Here is a 15,114-nt window from a genome sequence, read left to right as displayed (position 1 = left end):
AAAAGAATATAAATCAGGGAACATGCAAATTGAAATTTGAAACCCTTCGCAATTTTGAAGTCGGTTAAAAAAGATGTGTACCTCTTGTTTGCAGAGGCCGCCGCTTCTACTGGGACAACTCCTTCTCGCTGGCGGCCTCGATGGTGTTGGGGCTGCTTGCCGTGCTGGCGGTGCCCTCCATCCTCAAGATACTCATCAGCTCGCGCCGCTCCTCCTCGCAGTACACCAGCTACAAGCGATACCTCTCCACTCTTCTACACACCAGCTCCTGGTTTGATTGTGAACTCAAACCGGGTACGACGTTAGTACTGCTGTCATCTTCCATTTGACCTGAGAATGAAGTAGTTCACTCCCCATAGATCCACATCTACCCACCCCACTTTGTAATGCACCCATTAGGTGTCCTCGAGAGTTTTATGACATAATCTTTTCACGTTCCAGCGTATAGACATCTACGTCACGACAAAGGAAAAATCGGGTGTTAATACGTAGGATGTTTTGGACAGTTTTTATCATTAAGTCGCGAACGTCGGCTGCGGGTACGTGGGTAGGTAGTAGATTTGGAGAACGGTGGTCCTGGTTTTACCTGGTGCTTGTTTTCAGGGCTTGGAAGTCGCTGTACACGGTCCGCAGCCGCCACCTGAAGGCCGGGCTCGCCGCCAAGCTGCAGGGTCTGGGCGTTGTCTCACAGCGCGACATCGCGCTCACCCAGTTCGGCTTCATTGGATTCTCCATTCTCAAGCCGGACAAGTTCGGAGTGCGGCAGACTCGGGAGTTCGACTGGGACGCCTATTGTCACACGTGGGCTGTCATTGGACATATGATCGGGCTGCAGGATAGGTGAGCACAATATTATCAATCAAATGAACATTTGTATCCAAGGCTACGGCTACCGCTAAATCTTCTATTTGCCTCTTATTTCGCCGTACACGAACGAATTGTGGTTATAGCCCTATTTGTACCTAAATAATACCTAATTAACTACCTACTTAAAGGACGTCTTCCGAAATTGTCGCTTCTTACCTTGGTTGACAAACGACTTGCTTTTGGGACTTTGATAACAAGATCTAAACACGAAATATCTAAGTACCTAAGCTGGTGAAGCGGCTCCAAGCACTGAATCTACGTCATATTCCTTCCATGTATTTCTGTATGTTAAAAACAGATTTTGTGAAGAATGTAATTAACCCTTATCTTGGCATTGTAACACCCGTGATACATGGAACTTTAAAAAATCTAGCAGGTCCACTTTATTACCTAACAAAATAATTCTGCCATTATTATGTCCAGCTACCCTCCTTTATTATAGAAAAAAATAATGGACATAAGTGTAAATTAATTAGTAATAATCAATATGGCGCCACGGAAACAACAGAGTTCGATTCGCACTGGAAGTTTTGCATTTATTTCTTAGATTAGTACCTATATATTTTTCCATAATCTACATTTTGATGCATTTACTATCTGTTAGTGCATACATATTTACAATGCATATGAATTTAAAAACATTTAATACATAGAACCTTACATGAAACTGTTATGTATTATATTTGATACATTGCCAAGAACTCAGAAATATACATATTGAAGGAATTGTATTACATTTAATACATTGCCAAGTTGTCGTCAAAATAGTTTTACATGTTTTTTTAGGTTTTTTCTATTTGTGGGGTTACAAAACATGTTTCAAGTATGTAATATTAGTTGTCTTATTATGCAGTTATTCATCTTTGATTTTTTTAAGTACTAAATGTTATTCTACTGTATATTCGTACGCTGTAGCATTATTGTTACGCCGTAGCCCGTAGCACGGAAGAATATGTGTATGGCAAAAAATGCCCCCAAAGTAAAAAAAAATATTTTTTTTAACTTTTAAGTTATTTGTTTACTTTTCATATTTTACTCAACTTATTGCTGACGACTTTTTTAAACTTTACGGGATCAAATTTTCCGCCCATGTGATCAGGTATTCGTAGATATATTTAATTTTTACAGGTGTAATAGTCATCTGATGCTTTAGATTGCGTTTAATTAGCAATAAATGATAATTTCTGTTGCATTACATGTTTTATTTTTATTAAAATCCACATTTTTCTTCTAGAAACTAGGTAACTATTTTGTCGAGAGATTGGCATTGTATCAAATATGATACATATGATTTTCCGAAACTGGAAAATCCTGGATTTTTTCCCTTATTTTTTAATAGTCTAGTATGCTCAATAGGTGACGAAAAAGTAAAAAAATGTTTACATTTAAGATATTTTGAGCCTTGCCAAGATAAGGGTTAACCCCGTTTCGCGATAGTTAGATACCATTGTGTAGCCAATGCCATCTAGTGAAATTCGATTTTATCTGCAACTTTAGTGTAACAACTCTCAAACTTCTTTGCAGATACAACCTCTGCCGCAGAAACGTAGAAGAGACCCGGCAAGTCTGTCAGGCGATCCTCGACAGGGTTTACACTCCTTGCCTGGAGAACGTGCCCGAGTACTTCGAGCACATGGCTCGAGTGATGCTCGAGGCCATGTTGTGCATCAACCCTACTATCAACGTCGAGTCGGCTTTATACACAGTGAGGCAACTGGCGGACGTGCCGGGGTACATCTATACTGAGGCCGACAGAATAGAGCTTCAGAGGAGAATTAGAGAGAAACTCAAGGGAAAACCGATAGATTCAGGTAAGAATAATATTTTGTGACAATCTTTAGGATGTAACTTACAGACATCAAAAACGCGGAGCTGGATACCTACCACAGGGATGTTACGGAGCTCCGTTTCCGATAAGACGGAATTTTCGTTTGGTATTACACATCCGTTTCTGTTCCGGTTCCGTTACTTTTGAAATGTAAGTATATCGGATGTCAATGCTTATATTAGCGCGGCAGCGGGACATGAGCGGCGTACATCAAAAACAAACAGGTTTATACCACAGGCCTATTCGGATTTCGAGATAATCACAAGATCTTGAGACGATTTAGAGATCAACTAGATTTACATTAGATATCGACTAGATGTGACTTGGATATCTAAGTCATAACTTGTCGAAATCGTTCAAGAGGACCTCCAGAATCGCGGAAACGTCAAAATTGACATATCTATCTTACAAATATCTTTAAATTATCAGTATCGTAACTTATTGAAGTCTAGTAGAAATCTAATTCATTTTCCGAATCGAGCCGCCAGTCATTCGCTCATCGCCCCGCTTGCCACGTGCTGCACTATTATTCGTGTTACCTATTGAAATTAAAACTACCTATTCGTATGTGTTGTGTTGTGTAATGTGTACCTATGGACAGTACAGACATTCAGTAGACTGTGTGTGGTGAATGTTAGTGAGTAAAAAAACGAACAATGAAATCAACATCAGTTTCAAAGTTCGATTTGGAATTTTGTTTTTAATAGACCTAGCCTTATAGTTAGTGGTGTTCACTTAATTATACGGCAAATGATTTCTTTTTCTCAACTTAAATCTGCAATCAGCTGTTCTAGCCATAATCAGATGGTTGTTATTTAGGGTGGTGTTCCACTGAGCACCGTCACCAGTTTACGTGGGGGCTTATTGTCTCTGGTCTAGCCCTAGGATGTGCCATCTTTTTAGCCTCGGTATGTAGTCTTGTGGTTACATATCAGAATACCGAAAATCGATTTACCTAATATTGAATCACCTATGCTCGTTTCACCTATTTTTTTAAATACCTAATGATCAATCTCACATAACATCTAATGAACGAATTACCTATTGCACGTTTCACCTACAATTGGTTTACCTAAGCTCAGAATACCTATGGTCGATTTACCTAAAGTTGAAACACCTAATACTCGAAATACCTACATCTAATATACCTAATACACGAAACACCTAATGTTGATATACCTAATGCACGAAATACCTAAACTCGGTATACCTAATGATCGAATTACCTAAAGTTAACATACCTACTGCACGAATTACCTAAAGTCGGTATACCTAATGATCGAATTACCTAAAGTTAACATACCTAATGAACGAAATACCTAAAATCAAAAATATAATTATTGTTTAGTAGAATATTATTAGGACATACAACATTTACTATATGGGGGGAGGCCTATGTTCAGCAGTGGACGTCTTATGGCTGACATGATGATGATGATACAACATTTGGTATAAATTTTTTAGCCAAATCATTCAATTGGCTTACTATTTTTTATTATTATAATATAAGGTCTAGTCATTTGACAGAGTCGAGATAGGTGCGACGACGAGCAAAGCGAGGAGGAGCGTGTTAGGTCAACTGCGACCAAACAGTGCCAAAACCTACTTTTATTTCATCGTCATGATGTAGATACCTAATTTTGTATTAGACTTACGAAATCATTCTACTACCTAAAAAGTAGCGTTTCAAGAAGTGTATTTTTAAGTTGTTATCCAAACAAATAGTTTCTACTGTAAGGTTGGGAAATCATACGATTTATTGGGTTAAGTTGCCACTTGAGCATTCGGCAAAATGATATGAAACTTGTGCTAGGTATATAGACTTTAGGTATTCCGTTCATTAGGCATATCGACATTAGGCAATTCGTTCAGGAGGTATATCAACTTTAGGTATTCGTGCGATAGGTTTAACAGTTTTAGGTATTTCGTCCATTAGGTAAATCAAGTTTAGGTACATCGTTCATTAGGTATATCAGCTTTAGGTGTATCGTCCATTAGGTATATCAGCTATAGGTGTTTCGTCCATTAGGTTATTTGAGCTTAGGTATTATAAACTTAGGTCAGTCAATGTTTAGGTAAAATTATCGATAGGTAATTTAAAAATAGGTGAAACGAGCATAGGTGATTCAACATTAGGTAAATCGATTTTCGGTATTCTGATTCTGATATGTAACCAGTCTTGTTCGTTTTAACGTGAAATTCCATCATCATCGTTTGCAGAACGGCAAATGATGATGATGGAATTTCCTTTTGCAGAGTTGCTCCTTTTGACTCGCAGATTGACTTAGAAAGGGGAGCCAATTGAATTTTTAATGCAAAATTTTGACTTTATTATATGAAACCGTATAAATTAAATATTAGAAATGAATTTGGCATCTTCGAGCTACACGAAAATGATGCCACATAGCAAAACTTTATTTTTTACAAATTTCGGGGGGCACCCCCCCATTAGGTAAGTCAATTTTGCATCAGAAATTCGGTTGGCTCCCCTTCCTAAATTAATCTGTGAGTCAAAAGGAGTAACGTGCAAAAGGAAATTCCATCATCATCATTTCCCGTAAATCGCACTTTTTTGTCGTTAACACCACGGACCAGTGACGTAGCTAGCATGGGTGGCACCCGGGGCGGAAATTGTGGGTGTCACCCCAAAATTCAATCAAAATTGTAAAATATGTTTAATATTTTACAATTATAAAATTACGTTTAATATTCCATAGCTCACAATTTACTCCATCGCTTTCATTTTAGATTCCATGAACTCTCAATAATCCACACCCGCGGGTGTTGCCTCTGCGCGCGTTCTATGACACGGGCAAGGACAGCATCCGCTCGGTGTAACCCACATTTCATAAGTGTCATAAGGGCATCTACATGTTGGCTTGGGCTCCGCGCACGCCTCGCAAAGGTCCGAGTCATCATTGTCCCGTGAAAGATATACATATAATCTACGTTAAAAAAAAATTAAAAACTTTTTTTGCCAAGTGCGCGATTTGAAAGAGATTCTGTAAAATCCCATTTCACAATGAATTTCAAATAGTCCAGAGTCACCGAATTAGAAACAGTGACATAGCTTCTCAATTACAGAAATAATCACATAATAAAAAAAACTTTTCTGAATAAAAAAACCTACGAGGCGCCAACATATTATTGTACCAGGAACCCCGAGACATTTTAACCATGCATTTCTGAGGCCAAAATAAGGAAAAATACTAAAAGAGTTTACGTCAATTTCGCCAAAATAAAATTGTTTTTCGATTTTTTGTACATAAAATATAAATGCTATAATTTGTAAAACTGTCACCCAAAAATAATTTTAACTTTTTTTTGTCAATTACAGAAATAATCACATAATTTAAAAAAAAAACCTTTACAATGGTCCTGAATTAAAAAAACCTACGAGGCGCCAAAATATTATTGCTACATACCAGGAGCCAACGACCGCCCCCGCCGCCCCCCTCTAGCTACGCCACTGCCACGGACTATAACATCTCGTCCACCTATCTATCACTCAGGTTCGATTCTGGTTCCGGCTCCGTTTTCGGTGCCGATTCTGGTTCCGCTTCCGTTTCCGCTTCCGATAAACGAAACTGAAAACATCTGTTTCCGTTTTCGGTTCCGATAAAACCACATTCGTTACATCCCTGATACCTACACAAGTATACCAAAAATGTCAAGGGACCAAAAATGTCATACAATATGGCATTGTCATGTTAGTTTTAAAATCATTAATATGACCTATGTTTGTACTCAGGGCATAAAAGGTACAGTACTTGGAAAGGTTACATATCAGAATACCGAAAATCTATTTACCTAATGTTGAATCACCTATGCTCGTTTCACCTATTTTTTTAAATACCTATTGATCAGTTAACCTAAGCTCATAACACCTAATGAATGAATTACCTATTGCACGTTTCACCTACAATTGGTTTACCTAAGCTCAGAATACCTATGCTCGATTTACCTAAAGTTGAAACACCTAATACTCGAAATACCTAAAGCTAATATACCTCATACACGAAACACCTAATGTTGGTATACCTAATGCACGAAATACCTAAACTCGGTATACCTAATGATCGAATTGCCTAAAGTTAACATACCTACTGCACGAATTACCTAAAGTCGGTATACCTAATGATCGCATTACCTAAAGTTAACATACCTAATGAACGAAATACCTAAATTTGATACACCTAATGCACGAAATACCTGAAGTCGATGCACTTAATGAACGAAATATGTACCTGAAATCAAAAATATAATTATTGTTTAGTAGAATATTATTAGGACATACAAGAAGTCGAGATAGGTGCGATGACGAGCAAAGCGAGGAGGAGCGTGTTAGGTTAACTACGACCAAACAGTGCCAAAACCGACTTTTATTAATCGTCATGATGTTAACTTTAGTTTTTGATAAGATAAGATAACATAACTAATTTTGTATTAGACTAACGAAATCATTCTACTACCTAAAAAGTAGCGTTTCAAAAAGTGTATTTTTAAATTGTTATCCAAACAAACAGTTTCTACTGTAAGGTTGGGAAATCATACGATTTATTGGGTGGAGTTGCCACTTGATCATTCGGCAAAATGATATGAATTTTGTACTAGGTATATAGACTTTAGGTATTCCGTGCATTAGGCATATCGAAATTAGGTAATTCGTTCAGGAAGTATATCAACTTTAGGTATTTCGTGCGATAGGTTTAACAGTTTTAGGTATTTCGTCCATTAGGTAAATCAAGTTTAGGTACATCGTTCATTAGGTATATCAGCTTTAGGTGTATCGTCCATTAGGTATATCAGCTATAGGTGATTCGTGCATTAGGTATAATAGCTTTAGGTGAAACGTGCAGTAGGTAAAACGTGCATTAGGTATATCGTGCATTAGGTGTTTCGTCCATTAGGTTATTTGAGCTTAGGTATTATAAACTTAGGTCAGTCAATGTTTAGGTAAAATGATCGATAGGTAATTTAAAAATAGGTGAATCAAGCATAGGTGATTCAACATTAGGTAAATCAGTTTTCGGTATTCTGATATGTAACCCTTGGAAAGCTACAATTTATACAAAATAAATAATACGCAGAATTACTTATATAAATATCTTGTTAAGTACGAGGGAGTACTGTGATATTTTATCTATAGTGAAATTTGCTTTCACTATTCAACCTTTAAACATTGACATAACATTTCATTTGGCCCGGCTTGTAATATAATTGTAAACACTTGTATCAACCAATTTAGCTTTAGCTTAGCGGGTACGTCAGGTAGGTATGTACGAGTACATGGGTAATTGGGTATACATATTTAAAATAACGAAAGATAAATTATGATGAAAAGAACAGTTTCGTTCATATCATATCGTCAGGTGAGAAGCAAAACTCACTGATTACTAAAAAAATAATTAAACAAACATCAACCTTATTTGAGTGCTAATATGGTTCCCTATGGCTATGACCTCGTGGGGGTAATTAGTGAGTTTTGCTTTGACGAAATGCTGATTTCCTATTACTTTAGAGAAAAAAAAAACACATTTTTATTAAGTACCTAACAGTATTTGTAATTAAAGTAAAATAAATCGACCTAGGTATCACCATGAATTTTCTTTAGAATTTACTTGCAATCTGATACTTTGTATGTACGGAGATATCTAACCCATAGTGAAATACTAGGCAAACTGTAGCAATTTCAAAATGATTTGTTCATTAGTAGTTGATTGTCGCAGGTGTGGACTCTTGTGAGCTGATCTCGGCGCCGGCCGTGGAGGGTCTGCCGGCGCGCGCGCCGCGCCTGCTGCGCCTGCGCGACTACGAGACCATCGACCAGGCTCCCGAATACAGCTCCCTCCCTTTCTGGTCCAAATACAATTTGAACTTCGCCTCTCTCATCATATTCTTCCACACCACTTATTTGGGCCGCATCTACTTCAAACTAAACTATCTATATAGCCTCTGGCTGTTGAAGTACTGCCCGTATCTGGCGTTCTTCAAGTTCGGAATAAGGAATTCTTTCGTTAACATGTTTAAGGAGGATCCTATGGATGATACGAAGCCGAAGCCTAATTCGGAGTACAACAAACCGAAACCTCCGGAAACGTGGTGTAGAATCATTTTAGGCGCGTTTTGGTGAACGTGGTTTTTAAAGTCGATGATAATACCATAAATTAGTGAGTCTTGGCTTACGCTTGAACAATCTTTACCTCAATTCTAGTTTAAGTGGTGCAGGGTGACTCTACGAAGCATGTTATTGCCAATATAAAATAATTAAATAGTATTTTGACTGTTGTAACATATAAGAGCAATTTATAATGACATTTATTTTACTTTAACCGACTTAAAAATAATAATTTATTTTGTTTATATTTGTTTTAAAATGAAACTTAATGGTTGACAGATTTTAATGTTTACATGTATCATGTATAATAATTAATCTTAGAACCCCGAATGATGGACTAAAGTCGGTTATTGAAATTTATCATTTGTATTTATTTTGTAATTACTAATTAGGAATAACCATTATCAGTATGATGATGGGTTGACAATGTTATAATATTGAATAGAAATATTAGCAATTTATTTTATTATAAGCACAATATCAAGTAACTTTAGATTTTATCGAAGTTGTATTAAAATGTTGGGACCATCAATGTAATATTTTTTTCATTTCTTCATAATTTTCTTGTTGCCGAGTTATTTACTTACCGGTCAGTATTCTTTTCAATGATATAGTTTAGTTATTCTAATACTCACTAACTTCTCAAGTAAGTATTAAAACGGCTCTTTATTACATTTGTCTGTTTGTTATAAACCTAACGATTTTTTAAAATCTAAAGTGACAAGAGTTATTTGTTTTACAAGGGGGCAAAGTTGTTTAATATTTGCTTCGGGTTGGTGTTTGTATTTTGTGTTTCACTCGGGGGCAAATTTTGTTTAACCCTCGTGGTTTGAAACCCTCGCAACGCTCAAGATTTTTCGAACCACTCGCTACGCTCGTGGTTCAATTTTGGGATCTTTCGCTTGCTCGGGTATCAATATTAGCACGAGCGGTTAAACAAAATTTGCCCCCGAGTGAAACTCAAATTTTTCACCACACCAAACACCAACGTCACCAACCCGAAGCAAATATTAAGTGTAAAATATCAAACAAAATCAAATCCAAATGAATGTTATTAAATATTTATCATCCAAAGTCATTATTTAAAAGTCAATTCTACCAGCAAACATAAGAAATTAACCAAAATTTGCATTTGATTACTTTGCCTCACATGTGAATAAAATGCAACTTTGCTATCAGTTTTTGAAGTGCAAAGTAAGCCTTTCCGAGCTGGTGTGGTGAAATAGTTATTTGTTTTACAAGGGGGCAAAGTTGTTGTTTAACCGCTCGTGCTAATATTGATACCCGAGCAAGCGAAAGATTCCAAAATTGAACCACGAGCGTAGCGAGTGGTTCGAAAAATGGAATCTTGAGCGTTGCGAGGGTTTCAAAGCACGAGGGTTAAACAAAATTTGCTCCCGAGTGAAACACAAAATTTTTCACCACACCAACCCGAAGCAAATATTAAATGTAAAATATCAAACAAAATCAAACCAAATCAAATCCAAATGAATGTTATTAAATATTTATCATCCAAAATTATCATTTAAAAGTCAAATCTACCAGCAAACATAAGAAAACAACTCAAAATTTGCATTTGATTACTTTGCCTCACATGTGAATAAAATGCAACTTTGCTATCAGTTTTTGAAGTGCAAAGTAAGCCTTTCCGAGCTGGTGTGGTGAAAATACATGTCTAGGGTACGCACTAGGCACTGTATATAGTTCTTATGGGAGTACTTGCTCGGACTGACTTTAAAACTTTGTGATTTAGACACTTTATTTCAGTATTAGATTAAAGTTATTTAATATTTATTATAAAATATTTATCATATAAATAATTATAAGCCAGAATCTTTTATACATAACGTACAAATCTTTTACTCAATCGTGTACCGGTCCCATCCGTTAGCAGTATATCACACTGATTAATAAATCTAACACATATAATAGGGCCAAGAACCCGACAGTCGGGTACACTGTTCGTAGCGACTACGAGCTCCATACGGCGAAAACGTGGCTACGCGCTACGAGCGTAACCCGTAGCGCGTCCCGTACTATTGTAACTCGAGCTAACTCGGTACAATCAACCGCAGGCTTGATGGCGTTATCCACTTGATAAAATAAACGTCACTTTTGTAACACCACTCGATTAAAAAACACACTGTTACATATCCATACTGGGGGGCGATTTTTGAATTTCGATCGCTCGATTTCGTCACTCGAAAATCGGTGGAAAACGGCGAAATGCTAATTTTTGAAATACGATCGATCGAAATTTAGAATCTAGTGGTATTGACCACTCGATTTCAATTCTATTAGTAGAATTTAAATGCCTAGTAGTGGAGATATTATTGGACGAAATATACGAAATCGAGTGTTCGAAATTCAAAAATCGGCCCCCTGGTGTCCGAGAATTCCTTTGCTGCTTGAAAAAATCCTGCGCTAAATCTCGATCTTTGAAATCCGTCAGGTTGTCGGTTTGGGCTTGACCGGCAGCCGGTTGGACCAGCGGGGTGCGGGGGTGCGGCGCGGGAGGGGGGAGGGGGTGGGCTTGGGCGTGCGGTGGTGCACGCCGACGCCCTTGGGGGTGAGCTTGAGAGTTGAGGCGCGGCGACAGCAGGTGCTTGGTGGCGAGGCGCCGCGCCGCCGGAGACATGCTGGCCAGGCGCTCCGTGTTCGATCTGAAAGTCTAAGGAGACTGTGGACCTCACGTGTATTTTTCTACAGTGAACGAAACCGAAAGCATCTATGACGAAACTAAGAAAAAATACCTACCACATGAGTAGATACTTTTTCTCGGTTTCGAGAAACATAAATCTTCACTCCGCTCTTCAAAACAGCGAGTCTATTTTACGAAATAGCGCTTGGGAGAGCAGTACCCAAGATAGATAGAGCTGATGCTGAACCCTGGCTGTACCTAATAGAACTCAGGTTTGTTGTAACATAGGCGCCTACTGTTTTGGTTAACCGACTCGTCGTCGTGTGCCTATGTTCCATGTGCAGGGTTCCACTAGGTGGATCGATTAACTTTTTTCTAATCGCCTTTAAAAACAAAGGAGGTTCTCAGTTTGACCAGTATGTTTGTATGTATGTCTGAATGTTTGTTCGCGATTATCTCGCGTTTGGCTGAACTGATTTTGATGCGGTTTTCAGAAAAGTATTTGTTAAATTCTGGAGTATACATGGGTGGTACTACTTGGACTCGATAGGTGGCGCTGCTATCGGTATATCGTCAGATTTGATTTGCTGAGACCGATTTAGATGAGTTTAGATTAGATAGATGAAATGGTGGGAGTGTCATTGGGAGTAGCAGAGGGAGTGGGAAAGGGAGTGGCAGTGGGAGTGGGAGTGAGAGTGCGAGTGGGAGTGGGAGGTACGAGTGTGAGTGGGAGTCCGAGTGCGAGTGCGAGTGGGAGTAAGGTCTATCATTTACATGCCTAATATACTCGTATCTTGTCGGGTCTTTTGAGAGTTAACTTTTTCTTCTTATATAATATACGCCCCGGGTGCGCACGGGTAGTTCAATTAATCTACAAATTATACACGTAAAGTAAACCTTTCTCAAGAATCACTCTATTGAAAGTGAAAGCTGCGTAAAAATCCTTTCAGTCGTGTTTGAGTTTATCGCGAACATACGGACAGACGAGGCGGGGGACTTTGTTTTTATAATATGTATTGAGATGTATTGATTTTAACCCTAGGCAAAGTAAGTTAAGGCACTTGTCCCACCGCCGACGATGAGCGATAAGCGAGTAGAACGATAAACTAGAAACGAGTGGGCGAGCGGCGAGAAGCGAGTGTTAGCTCCAATAGTTTTGTCGCTCGGCTATAGGCGAGTCTTCGAGTGCGACGGGCCAAACACGCAGACTGATTGGTCTCGCAGCTTGAGTTCTAACTACGAAGCGAGCATCGCCGAGCTAGTTTTATTTATCGCGGCGACAAACTAGTGGAGCGAGTTTTCTCGCCGGCAGTGTGAACAGCCAGCGATGAACTATTAATATATATGTGTCTCTTTTACTAACACAGGATCCTAATCTTTTGTTCGTTTCTTGGGCGAGAAAATCGCCGATAGTTAATCGCTTACTCGCTCTTGGTGGGACAAGTGCCTAAGGCACCGCCTTCAAAAATTAAGTAATTACCCGGATGGTTATTAATTTGCTTATTATTATAGGTATTAAATTACATTTTGGCAGAAATTTGCTTTACGACGGGATAAGGACTGGATAAGGATAGGGGTGGGGGTATATAAAAATTATTTAATTCTTTTCTGTGCGTTGGTTGTTGAAGGCGGCTCCCTTTAAAAAAAAAATAAGTAAGTTATTTTGGTTTTGTGTTTTTATTTATTTTTGGCTTCAAATTATTGGGTCGCGCTGTCTCGACCCGTACCAATAATGCGCAGCCCAATAACTGAAAGCCAAGGGACTCAGATTAGTGGATGCGAATTATGGGGTCGTACATTATTGCCCTGTGAAAAGAGAGGCTTCGTATTATCGCCCCGGACCAAACTTGCGCGGACCGAGAAAGCTCAACCCAGTGCTCAACCCAATAATTCACGACCCAATAATACGCGTACATCATGGACGCCAATTATTGGGCTGTACATTCTTGTGTTGAGCATTATTTGGCTGTGTATTAGTGGTTCCCTTTGACTACTAGTCAAATGAGTTTCTTTTCTCGAACTGTCAAAACGATTTTTTATATGAAATGAAACACTAGCATGTGACGTCACGATCAAATTTTAGTTTTTTATTTACAGTTCTATACGGGTTTTAAAATAAAAATGATGTCTAAAAATAACTGCTGTCTACGTTGCTCTATTTATCTTCTGTTGCTTTATTTCATGCATTGTGTAAAATAATTTATTTTAAATAGAGTATTTGACTACTAGTCAAATCAGTTTCTTTTTTCGAACTGTCAAAACGATTTTGCTACTATGGAATTTATATGAAACAATCGAAATTAAACTTTCGTGAGACATATTTTAAACTGTTTAGACGACAACGGTTTCACTCACTTGAATTTTTAGTCGCTATTGGCGACATGTTTCGGGCCCTTCTGGGGTCCTTCCTAAGGCTCGAGGCTAAAAAACCAATAGCGACTAAAAATTCAAGTGAGTGAAACCGTTGTCGTCTAAACAGTTTATATGAAACACTAGCATGTGACGTCACAATCAAATTACCTACTCTTTATAGTTTTAAATGGGTTTTAAAATAGATATTGTGTCTAAAAATAACTACTGTCTACGTTTCTCTGGCATGGTATAAAATAATTTATTTTAAATACAGTCAAATACCCTGTTATGCAGGTGAGGTATTCAAAGCAACCTTAAAACCTATCTGTACTAGTAGGATCTTGTAAAAAAAACAGTAGTATAGATCAAAAGCGATACTTTATTAGAGGCTATTCACTTGATTTCATAAGAATAAAAATACATCAGATTTTGATAAACGTGAAAAATTGTTCCCATTTGTGACGTAGAAAACGTAATATTGATTACAGGATTGCTAAATACGTATATACTTATATGTTGACAACGAAATATTTTCTTTGATTACACAACTAATTTATAAAATTGTGTTGACTCCAAAAAAATAATGTTGTTTGGGAGAATATCCCAGTAATATTTGTTATACATATTATGTTGATTTATTTTTAGTAGTAATTAATATGTATTATATGTATTTCACTATAAAAACGTATTTTAGCTATTCTAAAACATTGTGATTACAATAAGGTTAGTAAGGTAAACTGGTGCTCGACGCGGTCCCAGTGCCATGCCATCTTGAAACTTAAGTCATTGTCAATAGAGGTGACAGTACGGTGTAATCTATTATGCATTATATTATAGTATTATGCATTAGCATGTCGAGCACTAGCACGTTTACCTTACTTAAAAAAAAAGTACAAATATCAGTATCACATAGGATTATGTTATATTTATATATGTCTGATAGATATTTAGATTATTCCATTTTTTAAGACGGTAGAGTAGGTACCTATGTTTGACATTTTTATAAGTAACTAGGGCACAGCCACTTTCATGTTACATAAAAGTTTTAGAGCGTAGCTAATTTTTTGTAACACTTACACAAATAAATAGCTACATTTTCATATTCTTAACCTTTTGGACGCCAATGACCTATATATCCGCACCGCAGGTTCAACGCCAAAGACTGATTAATCGGTCACAAACCACAGAGCAACATAGACCTACGGGCATATGCATAGAGTTCAATTTCAGTTTTGACACTTCGGTGACGTGGCGTCCGCGTGACAGCTTTTGTGTTTGACACGGCGTCGAAAAGGTTAAATAAATTAC

At 37.7% G+C, this 15,114-nt stretch overlaps 1 protein-coding gene and 1 long non-coding RNA gene across 2 annotated transcripts in view; both read left to right on the top strand.

Moving 5' to 3' along the window:
* Nucleotides 1-9,345, top strand: part of LOC134794914 (uncharacterized) — a 443,559-nt gene extending 434,214 nt beyond the window's left edge. The window contains exons 4-7 of the mRNA XM_063766767.1: nucleotides 95-301; nucleotides 604-840; nucleotides 2,392-2,678; nucleotides 8,425-9,345. Coding sequence (XP_063622837.1) covers nucleotides 95-301; nucleotides 604-840; nucleotides 2,392-2,678; nucleotides 8,425-8,828 — 1,135 coding nt within the window. The 3' untranslated portion in view covers nucleotides 8,829-9,345. The remainder of the gene's footprint in view (nucleotides 1-94; nucleotides 302-603; nucleotides 841-2,391; nucleotides 2,679-8,424) is intronic.
* LOC134794983 (uncharacterized) overlaps nucleotides 1-15,114 on the top strand; it is a 312,799-nt gene that overhangs the window by 220,732 nt on the left and 76,953 nt on the right. The window lies entirely within an intron of this gene.

Source organism: Cydia splendana, chromosome 11, assembly GCF_910591565.1.
Source record: "Cydia splendana chromosome 11, ilCydSple1.2, whole genome shotgun sequence".
NCBI lineage: Eukaryota > Metazoa > Arthropoda > Insecta > Lepidoptera > Tortricidae > Cydia > Cydia splendana.
The sequence above is the reverse complement of the archived record's forward strand: the minus strand, read 5'-3'. Positions and strand labels throughout refer to the sequence as shown.